Here is a 15,808-nt window from a genome sequence, read left to right on the forward strand (position 1 = left end):
TTTGAAAACCAGAAATTCATTACTTACCTAGGTACAACCGAGCTTAGATCATACCCCTAAGTTGATCTATTTTTCAGAAGCACTGGGTCTTAATCAGATGAGCATCAGGCTGCAGCATGATACATGGCAGTGCATTATATAAAAATGTGACATTAGAAAAGTGATCCCCAACCAGACGATCGCAAGCAACATGTTGCTTACCAACCGATTGGACTTTGTTCCCATTGGCCCTCAAAGCAGGTGCTTATTTTTGAATTCCTGGCTTTGAGGCAACTTTTCGTTGCATAAGAACCATGTGTACTGCCAAACAGAGCCTTCTGTAGTCTGCCAGGCTACACTGGGGCTACCAATAGCCAATCACAGTCCATATTTGACAACCCTAGGAAATGTTTGCCTATTTATGCTGCTCTCCAACTTCTTTTACATTTAAATGTGGCTTATGGGTAAAAAAGGTTGGGGACTCGGGCATTAGAAGGTAATCCCTCTACCCCTTCTCCAATCCCTGGGAGAACAAGAACAAATCTCCCCTCTGGCCTAAGCAGTAGTTGATGATGATGCATTTGATACTTTTCAATCCAATCCAAATTTCAGCACAAGAGTTTATTGACTGTTGATTGTTTATCTATCAGAGCCAAGTGGTAGAGTTGGCTGAGAAATACCAGGACCGGGAAGACTTTGCAGCCGTGGTACAACCATTTTTCAAAAACAGCGTTTTGCCTGTAGATAAGGTAAGTCTGCCTCCTCTTCAGTAATCCCTTGACAGCTAAGCTGTGCCAGAAACCAAATGCTATATAAATATAGGATAATGATATATGTCCATGTTGCCCCTTAGAACGGTGATGCAGATTTAAGCTTCTTTTCCGTGGATTGCTTCCACTTCTCAGAGAGAGGTCAATCAGAGATGGCCATAGGCCTGTGGAACAGCATGGTAAGTGGGAGCTGAATCTCTATCTATAAGGGGTATTATATTTGAATTTAAACTAGAATGAAGATATGGATCACTGTGGGTGTATGTTGGTTTTCCAGTAGAGATGGAATGTTTTATCTGATTGTATCTGCTTGATTCTTAGCTGGAACCCGTTGGACAAAAACAGGAATTCAATAATTTCACCCATGATCGATCCAAGCTGAAATGTCCTACACAGGTAAGTAGATCAATATCAGGAAAATCTCGTGTAAGTGAGGATTAAATTGTGACCAGGGCAGCCATTAGGGGGGGACAGGGGGGAGAGTTGTAGGGGGCCCCGAGGGTAAGGGGGGCCCGGCCATGCCACACTTATTTGATTAGCCGGCCCCCCATCTTTCTGAGAGCTGCTGACTTCGGGAAGGCATGGACATTTAAGGGGCCCTGGCCACCAATTTTCTCATAATGTGGGGGAGGGGGCCCTGGCCACCATTTTTTTTTCTCATGTGGGGTCCTAGCCACCAATATTTTTTAATGGGGGGCCCTGGCCACAAATGTTTTTTTATGGGGGGCCCTGACCACCAATATCTTTTTATTTTTTATTAACATGTGGGAACCCTAGCCACCAATATATATTTTTTTTTTACTGTGTGGTAGGGGGTGGACCTGTGGGGGTGGGGGGTGGACCTGTAGGTGGGGCTTGGGGTGGGTGCAGCCCAGGGGGGCCAGGAAATTTTGTCATATGGGGCCCTGCGATTTCTGTTGGCGGCCCTGATTGTGACCCACCATACTGGTAGGTGTGGTACCAGCAGCATTAAACTAGCTAAAAAATCTACCTGTAGGATTCCTAGTAAATTGCATTTTCTGATGTTTTTCTAGGACCAGCCTTATCTCTTCACCCTGAAAAATAGTGGACTCCCAGAAACTGTAGCTCCCGTACCAGAAGAGAAAGAAGGCCAGGTGCCCTACTGGTCAGTGATAGTAGGCACCATCGGGGGATTGGCTGTAGGGTGTGCGATCGTTGGGGTTGCAATGTCAATGACCAATCGAAAGAAGATGCGCAAGTTGAAATCACCATTTGAAAACGGTTCCAGCTTCTAAAAGCAACGTCTGCAGCCACCGTAGCTCATCTTCAGCGGCTGGAAATTCAGAGACTCCAAATTCTAGCAAACTTCTAGCCTGGCCCTCGAGGCCATCCTTGGAGATGAACTCTTCTTGGTTAAAGATTCAGTCACCCCAAAACATGAACATTATTCAGTTGTACTGCTACTCCAGTTATTCGTATCCTGTACTTATAAAAATATGTGCTTTGAAAGCTAACCTTTATTTCAGGAGATCTAAATTTAGTGTTGGAGTCATCTTTGTGATCCAAGAATTGGTTTTGAATTATGCACCATCTTGTAATTTACCATATGTCTATTATAACAGGATATGTTATTATGTTATGGATATGTTATAGGGATGTACTCGGAAAAAGATAGGGACCCTACCCTTGAGTTTATGAATCACTGGTGTAAATATTACAAATGCTTTTGAGAAATAAAATTGCAAAAAGTATTTTTTTAAAAGGCCTTTATTTGTATATTCCCAGGTAGAATCTGTGCAAATTACCAGAGAAATAAAGACTGAATACACAATACTAAAATGTGTGTTAGTATGTCATGAGTCGGTGCATCATAGTGAGAATTTATTTTTTATTATTACATTATATTTTAATATTTTTGAAAATGATATTCTACTCCAATATTGAAAAGAAAATGACACTTTGCCTCCATGATGTCCACTGCAGAATATCTAATATTTGGGTAAAAAAAAGGTAGAAAAGTTTGTTGATTTATGAATTTATTTTCTGATTTAACAAGGGCTACACCCCCTGGGAGGTTATGAGATAAAGAGAAAAACGGAGAGATTAGGGATATAAAGGAAAAGCAGTGAAAAAGTATTGGGCAATAATAGAGAGGTGGGAGAAGAAGAGAAGCACAAACAAGAAGATAAAAGAGGAAGAAGCGAGAGAAGAGAGAAATTAATACAGTTCTAATAGTAGAAAGAAAGAGAGAAGTGACTGTATACAGAGAATGGTTATTACATAGTAACATAGTAAGTAAGTTGAAAAAGGTTCAACCTTTTAGTTTTTTGGTTTTTTTAAACTGCCAGTTTATCCAGAGGAAGGCAAAATATAACCATCTGAAGCCTCTCCAATTTGCCTCCGAGGGGGAAAAAATTCCCCTGCCCAAATGGAGCTCACAATTTAAAAAGTAAGAGGCAGATTTTTCTTTGCATCATACAAGTAAATGAGCCATATGGTGTGCAAGTCTCAGGCAGTTATTCTGACATTTTCTAAATAATTTCCCACCCAAAATGTGTTTTTTGGCTAATGAATACAAAAATATTCTGTGTAAATTGAAAGCAGTGTCTGGCTGCTTATATTGTTTGCACTGCTGGTTCTGACTTCTGAAACTATGGAGGAGAAGCCAAATGAATAAAATACCTAGAGGAGACTGAACTTTACTTTTAAAGTCAGAACCAAAGACCAAATAAAACATAATTATATGAGAATAAGAAATGGAGGACCCCTTTAAATTTAGCCTTCCTTTTTAAATTCTAAATATGATATACCCATGGCAGGATAGGATAGGTAGAGAGTGGAAATGTAGGTTGCAGTTAGCCAGGGGTATGCCTATCTAGGCCCATTTAGGCCTCTCTTCCCTGCAGCACTGGGACCACTGGTTTGATTCTATCCAATACACTATCTCTGCTCCCATATAGAACCTACCCAGGTCTCTGCAGTTTTTGAACAAGTGCGATAATGGCCCAAGGTCCCAGGTTAGTGATTAGTGGGCCCAGGTGTCAGTGGCCCCTCATGCTGCTAATTATTTGGCCTATTTCATGGTCATTCCCTATTTCTATGAGAACAAAGAGACTAAATAGATGGAATAATAGATTATAGAATGTAAAGAAAAGAGACCAGGAGAATAAAGGTTGATTGAGGAGATGAAGAGTAATAGTAGTGAGAGTGGGCTCCTTGTCTAAGATTAATTGGTGGGCCCCTGGTCAAAGGTTTTTGGGTGGGCCCCTGGTGTCCCAGTCCAACACTGCTGCCGAGGCATGGGTACAGCACTTGTAGTTATCTTGGTCTTTGCAGGGATTGATGGGAATAGGAAGCAAACATTTCTCCATAGTTCCTCTGGAATATCAGGAAGCGTCTCCATGCAGGGGATAGTAACAGAATCCTTATAGAGCTGGAGAGGTGGGTCTGCAACTCATTAGAGTTTCATGTGCAGCCGTTTGTAATGCGACTCAGACTGCACAGTTATCATGACTCAGCAGCCCCAGCACTCACTGCCAGTTCTCGCTGACTGCAGCACCTCCATGTAATATTCATACTCATCCATAATATGCTTTGCTTTTTATTCACACAGAATATTCTCATTTATTCTCATTCTCTGGAAACTACAGAGACTCTTCTACTGATCCCAGGCTCAGCCTATGCCATACCCATGTGTCATGTGCACAGTGGTGAATTAATGACATATGGGGCCCCTGGGCTACATCCGCACAGGCCCCCCTGCTAGGCTACTGCTGGGTCCAGATGCGTGAGATCCAGGCAGGACCAGAACTACATCTACTCCTAGCAAGGCCACTGTCCCCTCACTGAGAAATGATGCTCCGGCAAGTGACAGCATGTGTAGCCGCGCATGTGAGGTGGTGGGGGACATGTTGTTTAGGGCAGTCCTACTATCTTATTTTTGTCCTACTGTTTCCATCTTGTACTACTGTTTCCATCTTGTACTACTGTCTCTGTCTTTAAAGGAGAAGTAAACCCCTTATTAAAAAAACCCTACCCCCTACCCTACATAGACCCCCTCCATTCTCCAGCCCCCCCCCCCAGCCTAGCTGCTACCCCGGGCAAATGCCCCGAACTTTTTATTTACTCCTCGGTGCAAATTTACGGCATCAGAGTTCACGTCAGCCATCTTCTTCTCTTCGGTCTTTATTGGGTCTTCTTCTGGCGCAATTTACGGCGCATGCACTGTTGACAAAAACCCGAAGACTGCTCCAACTGCGCAGGTGCCGATATGGAACTTACTTCCCAATGAAGACCGAAGAGAAGAAGGTGGGTGCTGTGAACTCTGATGCCGTGAATCTGCACCGAGGGGTAAGTAAAAAGCATTGAGACTGTCCTGTGAAAAGCGGGCAGTTGGGAGGTATAATAAAAACAATGTTTCATATAACAAAACACTTTAACAGTATGTGCCATTGGATAAATCCAAACTATAAAAACTAGGATCCACCCTCTCACTCATATGAGGCACTATGCTTACACACAAACCAAAGACACACACCAATGAATGGGCAAAGCTGTGTCTTTTACTCCCACACTTCCTGTTACAGTTATAGTTGCAGTGCATTACTTCCTGTCAGGTGATCCCATAGGCAGCACCCAGACCATATCAAAATGGTGGCTGAAGGGAAAAGACATAAAAGGCCAATATTTGGCAATATGTATATTGTGCATTGGTAAGATTCTTTAAAGGAAAATTATAGCCCCCAAACAATGTAGGTTTCTATAAAAAGTAAAACCCTGCTTCATGTAACTAAACCACTTTCATAATAATATACTTTTCTAGTAGTAAGTGCCATTGGGTAATCATAAATAGAAAATTGTAATTTTAAAAAATAAGGGCCCCCCCTGGGATTCACTGTGCACACAAACATAACAAACAAACCATACTTGTTAGGTCACATGAGCCAATTAACAAACAGAGTTGTGTCCACAAGTCTTCCTGTTACAGTTAGAGCTGCAGTATTTCTGGTCAGGTGATCTCTGAGGCAGCACACAGACCATCACAAAATGGTGGTTCAAGGCAAGAGATGTAAAAGGGCAATATTTACTTAAACATATAGGCCAGTTTGGTAAGAATCTTTAATATGCCACTTAGGGTTGCCACCTTTATGTCTGGCTGAGACCGGGCGGGGGCGGGTCTGTGATGTCAGTGGGTGGGCTCGTGATGTCAGTGGGCGGGGCTATGATGCAGCGATAAGCGATTGGCCGATCACCGTGTCAATCAAGGGAATCCTGCCCGGTTTTTCTTATTTGGAAAACCGGGCAGGAAGTATAGACCCGGGCAGCCCCTCAAAATACCGGGCTGTCCGGGTCAAAACCGGCCAGGTGGCAACCCTAATGCCACTTAATATGATGTAAACTCTCTGCTGCTTAAGTGTTCATTTTAGGGGTATAGTTTTCCTTAAATAGGGTACTTATTATAATATAAACTATCCAATGGTATAGTTTTCCTTTAAAATTCCCCAGTCCCTATGCCACGGCATTCACTTCAGAATCCTAATTTGGAAATCCAGACAGGCAGCTTCCCCCATACAGCCCTTTCAAAGGCAACACTACCAACAACACTGCACATTTTTCCATAGAAAGAAAGGGCTATAAGCGTGTAATTTGGAAACCAATAATCTTCTAGCATTGGGTGTATTGGCAGATAAACACTAAATACTTTGTAGAGAGAAAAACACTACAGATAAATCTCACTGGCAGTTTTAAGTGCAGACTTTACATGTGAATTAAAATTGACCAGGAAGCTTCAAATCAGCATTTATAGGAGCCTCTGTCTCATGAATGCAGATTAACCTGCAGCTTGTGCTGAATGCTGATTTACTGTGCATTAATCTAGGTTAACTTTATTCCTCTGGTTGGGGCAAATTAGTTTGCAATTTTAGGTTGTTAGGTTGTTTCTTAGCAAATCCAAACCCCATGGTGTGTGTTTTACTTTGACGTTATTGTCCATTCAATTAAATACAGAGTGTAGGGAATAGAATTCTGGGAGATATTGTAACTGTGTGAGGATTTATTTTTAATAGAATGCAGGGTACAAAATTACAGCATTTTATATTTTTGCAGAGCACTTCATTATTTATAAGGAAAAGGAGGATTCCTGCTGAGTACAGGGGAATATCTATGCTGCCATAGTTTTATGGGATCTCTCTGTACAGGCTATGAGAAAACTTAGGAGGCTGTTCCTGCTGAATTGTGCTTAGTACAAGGGAATACCTATGCTGCCATAGTTTTATGGTATCTCAATGTACAGACTATGAGCAAATTTAGTGAACTGTTGCTGCTGAATTGTTCTTAGTACAGGGGAATACCTATACTGCCATAGTTTTATGGGATCTCTATGTACAGACTATGAGCAAACTCAGGGGAATGTTCCTGCTGAATTGTGCTTAGTACAGGGAATACCTATGCTGCAATCGTTTTATGGTCTCTCTGTACAGACTATGAGAAAACTTAGGGGCTGTTCCTGCTGAATTGTGCTTAGTACAGGGGAATACCTATGCTGCCATAGTTTTATGGTATCTCAATGTACAGACTATGAGCAAATTTAGTGAACTGTTGCTGCTGAATTGTTCTTAGAACAGGGGAATACCTATGCTGCCATAGTTTTATGGGATCTTTGTGTACAGACTATGAGCAAACTCAGGGGAATGTTCCTGCTGAATTGTGCTTAGTACAGGGGAATACCTATGCTGCAATCGTTTTATGGTCTCTCTGTACAGACTATGAGAAAACTTAGGGGCTGTTCCTGCTGAATTGTGCTTAGTATAGTAGAATACATATGCTGCAATAGTTTTATGGCATATCTCTGCATATATTATGAGCAAACTTTGGGGGCTAATGATGCTGCATTGTACTTGGTACTTGGTCATCTCCTTCTACATCTATACTCACACCTGTACTTATACTTATACTCACACACATACACACACAAGTGTGCACTTATATATACAACTTTCCTTTTCCTTCATTATAGTCTCTTCACAATCACATTTTTTTTTAAAAAAATGGGCGTTGGTCTGGGCAGTCTCACCTTCAAAAGCCGCATATGCAGGCGGGGAGGATCTAGTCCACAGATTGAAACCAAGGTTTTATATTTTGATCACAGGTAAACAGGTTAGAGACCGCCGTATGGGGTTTACCTTGACGTGGTATGGCGGCTTACCAATTTTATGATCATAATTTTGTAACAAAAAACCCTGTTTTTCTTTTTTTAGACAGGGGATTATTGTATTTAAACATGTTTTTTTATATGGCCTTAGAGTGCACCCACAACCCTCCTCTTGTACCTGTAATATCTATGCTGCCATAGTTATATTGTATGCAAGACATATAATATAAAGCCTTCCTAAAACAGAGGATATTCGCATTCACTTATAGAATTATAGACAGAGATCCCATTGTGTAATAACACAGATCCACCCCCAACAGTCCAAAGCCATATGTCCAAACTTGCAAACAGTTTCAGTCTCCTTAGAGCAGTTTATTGGAACATGGTTTCTGGAGGGACTTGGAAAGGAACAAGGAACTGTTATGGTAAGGGTGAGACGTGCTAAGGAAACAGAAAGAAGACTTCGATAGACATGCTTTTTCAGGTTGTCACATATTGTGTTCTATATACCTTGTAAATTTAATAAAATTGGATTTCTTTAGCACCCCCTTATTTTCCTGTAGAGGTGGGTCTACACTGCTGTTAGTCATTGTTCCAAGATAGGCCACTAGCCTCTCTCCTAATTACAAATAATATATCATGTGTACATAGTGTCACAGCCTCTCCTGCCTCTGTTCAGCTGGGATTTACCTGCTTGTTAATTAATGGCTCTGCTCACGCTGCCATATTGATCTGGTTTTGCTTGCGGCCTTTGTAATCACTGAGAGCCGTGTAGCAAAAACGACTGCAAAATTAGTAACATTTCTCAACTCTTGTCATGTTCTTTAGGGGGTTGATAGGAGATGAGGTTCCCTGGAACCTTTTTTTAAAGTATTGATTTGCTTAAAAATAGACCTTTCTTTCTCTCTTTTTTTCTTTGCTTTTCTTTCTTTTCTTTCTCAACTATGGTAAGTGGCACAATAACTCTGAAGCCCCTGGAGTAGCAATACTATGATTGTCCATGTGTACAGGATAACATCAAAACATTTGCAGGCTTACATTTCCAGAGTACCAACTCTGAAGAGGCTTAAGCTGTCTTTAGTAGGTGAAAAGGGGGCAGTTGCTACAATAAGCCCTTCAGTACAGAAGCTGTAGCTAGAGGGTTGGGGAATAGTAGGCAGGGCCGGCCACGCCGCACAGGCGCCCAAGGCAAGGCGCCGGCTTAGCCCAAGTGCGCATGCTCAAGGTGGCGCTCGCATGTGCAAGAAAAGCGGTGTTTATTATTTCTTTTGCGCTTCTGCACAAGAGCGAATTGGTGCGAATGTGCGCATGCGGAGAGAAATGCATTTGCACGCTTGCGCAGGAGCGCAAGAAGACGTAAAGACCACAAAGAGTCGGGAACCGGACTTGGGGTAGGCAACAGAGGAGGTGCATGCCTGGCGCCCCCCCAGCTTTGCGCCGTAGGCACGTGCCTACTCTGCCTACCCCTAGTTCCGGCCCTGATAGTAGGTATAGTAGGGCAAGATGATGACAGTAGGACACATTGGTGACAAGATGGAAAGAGTTAGACAAAATGGAGACATTCAGATAAGAAAATGTCAGGAGGACAAAATGGAATGGAAGGGCAAGATGATGATGGCAAAGTAAGATGGCAACAGTAGGACAAATTGGAGACAGTAGGATGCTGCAATCTGTAGTGCAGGAATGCCCATACTTTACTAATGCGAAGTCTGCTTTTAGTGATGTTGTCCCATAATGATCCACATCCATAAAATATTGTTAGCATTCTGTTCCATAGAAAATATTACTTAAATATTGATTCTTGACAAAGTATATATTGTTATATTTAACAAACAACTATTTCTTATGTGACCTTAAAGGGCACTAATCACAGCCAAAATCAAACACATATTAACAATCTGACCAGTACAAGCTAAACACGTTTAATCAAACTACATATATATAGTTTTTTGAAAAAACTGCAGGTATAAAAAAAATCCCTTACTTTGTCAAATGGGTTCTTTCACTGAGGGAGGCCATACTGTGACTATAACAGAGACTATAATATGCACATTTCAGGAGCATGCTCAGATTGTAACACTGCCTTGAGTATTCTACCCAGAATGCCTTGTTTAAGTAAACTCCTCCACTAGAAGTATCAGGAGATTTCCCTCTCTTGTCCCCTGCTGGTGATGTCATTATGCAAATGAAGGGCACACAGTAACTTCCAGCAGGTGGCAGCACTACTGAACAGCAGCTAACACACAGGTTTGGCTGATTTGAAAATAGCTTAAAAGAGTTGATAAGCAACAAGGAATTTCAACTGAGCATGTGCAAGATTTCAGAGCTGCAGTTGGCTGGGAAGATATAGGTAGGAGGAGCCAGTGAAATCCAAGATGGCTGTCTCAGCTAGAACTGCAGTGGAGATAGGGGAGATCTTGCAGAAGGAATAGTAAGCTGAAGATTTACATTATAACTGTTTTAAAAATCAGATTTCTTGAACTTTCACATAGTGTATTTACTTAGGAAATTATTTTGGTCATGATTGGTGCCCTTTAACATAATAAATATCTGAATGAAAAGAATGACAAGCTGTTTTTGACAGTGTCTTGAGATCTACTGATTTCCAGCTAAAAGTCTACTGGTAGATGCAGATATACCTTTTGGGCACCCCTGCTGTAGTGTAAACAACTGCTGAAGGGCCACCATAACTAAAGACAACCCTGAAAGAAGGATAGGAATTTTTAAATATCATCTTAAATGATCACAAACAAAAATAAAGTTCAGTCTGAGTTAAGTCAATTGGCGAGAAAGCCAAATAATACAAAGAATAAAAATAAAGATTACATGAAAAGTTGCTATGATAAGTCATTCTATAACATACTTAAATGTAACTTAGAGGTATACTACTTCTTTAATAAACAACATGTTTTTAAGACAAAATAACAATTCTTACTGTATATTTATGGTAGTGTCCCAGTTACAGAACATTCATCACCCAGTCACCTCAATGACCTTGAAGTTGTTGTTTCGTGCTACTCTGTCACTTACAAGGACGGCAATAAACATCAGCATTTCCATCAAATACCAAACACTTTTCTGAGTCCTTGCAAGGTCAGCCGCTCAGATGCAGCATTTCTCTACTTGGAGCCTTGCTTCTTGCTTGCTGACTTACTTGTTAATTACTTGTTATGCTCCAATTATATGGCAGTACCTACTTACTTATTCTCCTTACTTACATAGAGCTTTGAAGTGCTAAACAATTCCATTCCAGTTGCTCTGCTATGATGTTTTTGGCAAAATTAGCGTAAAAATGAATATAAAATAATGTATGAAGATACCTGTAGCCCCGCAGTTATGTACATATCAAATAGGGAAGGAATAGGAATTGATAAGGCTAGGTAATTGAGGCCTTGGTAAAAAAAAGGACATGTGTAAGTCCCAGGTTTAAACAACAGACCCTGCAACGAAGAGACCATCTACTGGCAATTTTACAAATGGCAGCCCTGCCGTAGATTCCACTTCAGTGAAGCTCATGACATACACTTTTTGTTAAAACTGGGTACTGGGATACTTATTTCTATAATTTTTGTGGAAATCTATTCCTGTTGATGAGCTTTGTGACCAGTATTCACCCCTGCCAATACCATGCCTCCCTGTATATGAATTTTAAAATGTATGACAATTTAGGCCATGCCCCTGATCCACCAGTTATGCCCACATGTTCTCTTGATTGCCCAAAACTTCACTTCACTGTAAGCCCCACCACTGTTGGTATTTCTGGTTCAGGACTGGCAAGCCTGGACTCTGTATGCAAATTTCACTGGGGCAGTTGTTATATGTATAGAAATTCACTTTTGAATGGGACTGTAGGTGGTTGCTTGGCTTTCAGTGTTCTTGAAGTGCCAGGGCCCAATCTCAGTACAAACAAGTCCTGCTTAAAGGAGAACTAAAGCTTAACTAAAGAAGTAGGCTAGAAATGTTGTACATTATGTTTTGGGCTTCTGTACCAGCCCAAGGCAACCACAGCCCTTTAGCAGTAAAGATCTGTGTCTCCAAAGATGCCCCAGTAGCTCCCCATCTTCTTTTCTGCTGATTCACTGCACATGCTCTGTGCTCTGTGCTGCTGTCACTTACTGAGCTTAGGGACCCACTCACAATATACAGTACATATAGAATAGAAATGTCACAATATAAGGCTGATTAGTAATTAATACAGATAATTACTAAACAGCAGCACAAGAACCAGTGCAATTAGCATCAGAATGTAATAATCAGCCCTGTAGCATCAGCTTATATTACACACCAACCTCATTTTCTGCTCAGTGTCGGACTGGGACACCAGGGGCCCACCATAAAACCTTAGACCAGGGGCCCACTCTCGGTACTAATATTCTTCATTTCCTCAATCAACCTCTACTCTCCTAGTTTGTTTTCTTTATACTATAATCAATTATTCCATCTATTTAGCCTCTTTGTTCTCATAGAAATAGGGAATGACCATGAAATAGACCAAAGGTTTAGCAGCACAAGCGCCACTGACACCTGGGCCCACCGGGAGTTTTCCTGGTATCCTGGTGGGCCAGTCCAACACTGATTCTGCTTGATAATTAGTGACGAGCCCTAAGCTTAGCTTCTCAACAGCCAATCAGAGCCCACTGAGCATGTGAGTGTCACAGACACTTTCCAAGATGGTGACCCCCTGTGACAAGTTTGAAGTCCTGGATCATTGCTGCTATTGACAAGCTGAAACTTTAGACAATGCAATAATTCAGTATGTAAAATACGCCATATTCATTTTTAGGCTTTAGTCCTCTTTTAAATCAGAACCTTTTAATTAGAAGTTAGGTAGGTATGTATGTGTCTTTGTTTGGCGGAAGTTATTATGATATTTTGGAACCTTAAGACACATTAAATCATTTTGCAGCCTTTCTTCTGACACAAGCACTGCCAATGTAGGTACAAACTGTTTGGCGTGTGTTAGATGCTGGTTGGCACTTGGCAGACTTTGACTTTACCATGAACACCAACAAACCTTATAAGAATCTCCAGTGCAGCAACTTCTGTACTTTTCCAAGTAATGTTTCAGTTATTTAGTACACCCCCCACATATATGCTGACTTGGGATGAGCGGGTAGGGACATTTAACAGGTGCATTGTGCTGCAGTCATCGTTGCCAAAAACAAAGGTTAATCGGAACAAGTAAGAGTAGGGAATGTCCTCTGATATAGCTGCCAAATTATTATAAAGATTAAAATGATATGAGATAGGGATGTGAGCTATAAAGTTATAGTGAGAGCCAAAGGTCTCTGCTGCTGTCACTTTGTGGGCACAAATGATAATAAATGGTGCCTGGTTGCCTGACACTAGAAAATAAATCAAGTGTCATTTTCCTAACACCAGAGTGTGTGTGTTTGTTCATGTCTGTGTGTGACCCTTTCTTAAAGGGCATGTAAAGTCTAAAATAGAATAAGGCTAGAAATGCTGTATTTTGTATACTAAATATAAACATGAACTTACTGCACCACAAGCCTAATCAAACAAATAATTTATGCTTTCAAAGTTGGCTACAGGGGGTCACCATCTTGTAACTTTGTTAAACATCTTTGCACCACACTCAGTGTGGTCTGGGCTGCTTAGGGATCGTCATAAACAAAGCTGAGTTCTGTATGGCTGGGAAGTAAGGTGGGGGCTCCCCCTGCTGTTCATAAGTATGATTGTTTCCCTGCAGAGCAGTTAGGGACCGTCTGACAATTCCTATCCACAGCAGTAAATGAAGAGAGAATTTCACTGCATACAGTCAGGTTTCTTATAAAAACTGTACACATTTTTTAATTAAAGTATATTGGAGATAGGTTTCTTTTTCATTAAAGAACATTTCTTTTTAATAGTCGTCTTATGCCTTTAAAAATGGGTGGAGAGCTCAGTGATATCGCCCTCTATAAAAAGCTAGGACTAATGAACTGGCTAGGACAGAGCTAAAAAGTTAGGGTTTACTTTGACGGTCGCATAGCATAGAGTTTATTTTGATGCTTGTATAGATGGGTGCAAAGCCATCTGATCCTGCACAGTAGCAGTACTTGTTATCATGAGCCTTTAATTTAACAGAGGTTGGCCTAGGCTAAAAGTATCAAGTCAAATTCCAGGTTATGGGTCAGAAACTAGAAATTCACATAAACAGTCTGATGAAGCCATGGGCACAGAGACCTGTCAAGAACATTAAATCACACATTGACCGGGGCATTAACAGGAATAGGAAATGGCCTACTGACAAACATCCATGGCACAACCAAGATCAGTTTTCAGATAAAGCCCCCATGCCCCACTGGCAGGACAGAGAAGCAAACAGAAGCCAATAACCTACACAGTAGTGATGAGACTGCAGCTTCTACAAACCAGGCCTCTCTTGCTATACTGTAGTCGTGTCTCGCACCAGGGTCACTTTCTGCTTTGCTATAATTGTTCCCTCCTGGATAAACAGAGCCGTTTGCTTTCATTAATGTATGCTGTGTGCACTCTTCCTCCCTATTAGCATTTGAATAATGCTCTCTGGATACGCACGCAGGTCATATGCGCAGGGCTCTGCGTCCTTGGAAATATTTAATGGTCTGTGTCCTGCTGGAAAATTGCAATAAAAAATGATAATGAAATTTTCTCTCAGCTCACAGGGAAATATGTATCTAATCGCTCTGTGTCTTAAACAGGGCCACCATCAGAATTTGCAGGGCCATGAACATTTTCTGTGCCCCCCTATAAGTAAAAAAAAACATTGGTGGACAGGGAACAGTGCAAGTAAAAAAAAAACCTTGGTGGCCAGCCCCCCCCCAAGTAAAAAAAACATTAGCGGCCAGGGCCCCCCTAAGTTAGAAAACAATAGTGCCCAAAGGTTTTGAAAAAAATTGGTGTTCGGCATGGCGCCTACTTCAGCGCAACAGGGCTCCCACTTCGCCGCTACTTGGCTCCTACTTCGCCGCAAGTCGGCTCCTACTTTGCCGAAACTCGGCTCCTTCTTCAACGCAACTCGGCTCCTACTTCGCCGCAACTCGGCTCCCTCCTACTTAGCCGCAACTCGGTTTCCTACTTCAGCAGTTCAAGTATAACATACAGAAGCCATCGGCGGAAACTGAGTCTCTTAAAAAATAACCCAAGGTGGATCATAGCCTAAAGCTGGCCATAGACGCAAAGATCCGATTGTACGAATCCTCGATTTGTATGATTTTCCGACCATGTGTGGAGTGTCCCGACATTTGTCGTGCCATGCCGATCAGTCGTTCAGTCGATTGGACAGGTTAGAAGATTTCTGTTGGCTGCCGATAATATCTCTGCTTGTATTGCCCATCTGATGATTTTCAGTGGGAGACTGTCACCAGCTTTGTCGGACATAAACTTTCGTACGATTGCTGTAGGGGAAGAACATCGGCTGATCTGTTCTTTTACTACTTTATTTGATCTGAAAGGTTAGTGGCAGGTTGGGAGATTGGGATGTCCGATCGTTCGTCCGATATAGCAGGTAATCTGCACTTCTATGGTCATTTTAAATGTGTAATTTCCCAAGACCCCAGGTAGAAGTGAAAGAGCACTAAGGGGCACAAAGGGCCTAGGGTCTGACTGCACTCTGCTACTCATGCAGAGAACAAAACAGGATAAACAAATAATGCTTTTAATTGCAATATACTGAAAATATTTATGGCTGGATAGCTACTTGGAACTGGAATTTTTTTCACTATGCAAAAACTTGGCTTTTGGTGTATAGTTCCCCTTTGAGATCCACCACACAAAGAATATTGATTGAATGTGAATGTCAAGCAAAACCAATAAATCTTTATTCGATAACAGAAAGAGGGGCTTTGCTTTTCACTGACAGATTGCACTTGTCAGATACAATTTATACTTGCCCTTTACACTTCGTCTGTAGGAAATGCAATTTGGAGAGAAGGAATCTATAGAAATGTGTCTGTAGTTACATTGA

The 15,808-nt window shown here is 41.5% G+C and overlaps 1 protein-coding gene across 1 annotated transcript in view; it reads left to right on the plus strand.

The window, feature by feature from the left end:
- The window catches only part of LOC108717670 (phospholipase B1, membrane-associated), a 78,990-nt gene extending 76,447 nt beyond the window's left edge, over nt 1-2,543 (plus strand). The window contains exons 54-57 of the mRNA XM_018264906.2: nt 630-728; nt 833-928; nt 1,071-1,145; nt 1,784-2,543. Coding sequence (XP_018120395.2) covers nt 630-728; nt 833-928; nt 1,071-1,145; nt 1,784-2,005 — 492 coding nt within the window. The 3' untranslated portion in view covers nt 2,006-2,543. The remainder of the gene's footprint in view (nt 1-629; nt 729-832; nt 929-1,070; nt 1,146-1,783) is intronic.
- The last annotated feature ends 13,265 nt before the right edge of the window (nt 2,544-15,808 follow it).

This window comes from Xenopus laevis, chromosome 5S (genome assembly GCF_017654675.1).
Source record: "Xenopus laevis strain J_2021 chromosome 5S, Xenopus_laevis_v10.1, whole genome shotgun sequence".
NCBI lineage: Eukaryota > Metazoa > Chordata > Amphibia > Anura > Pipidae > Xenopus > Xenopus laevis.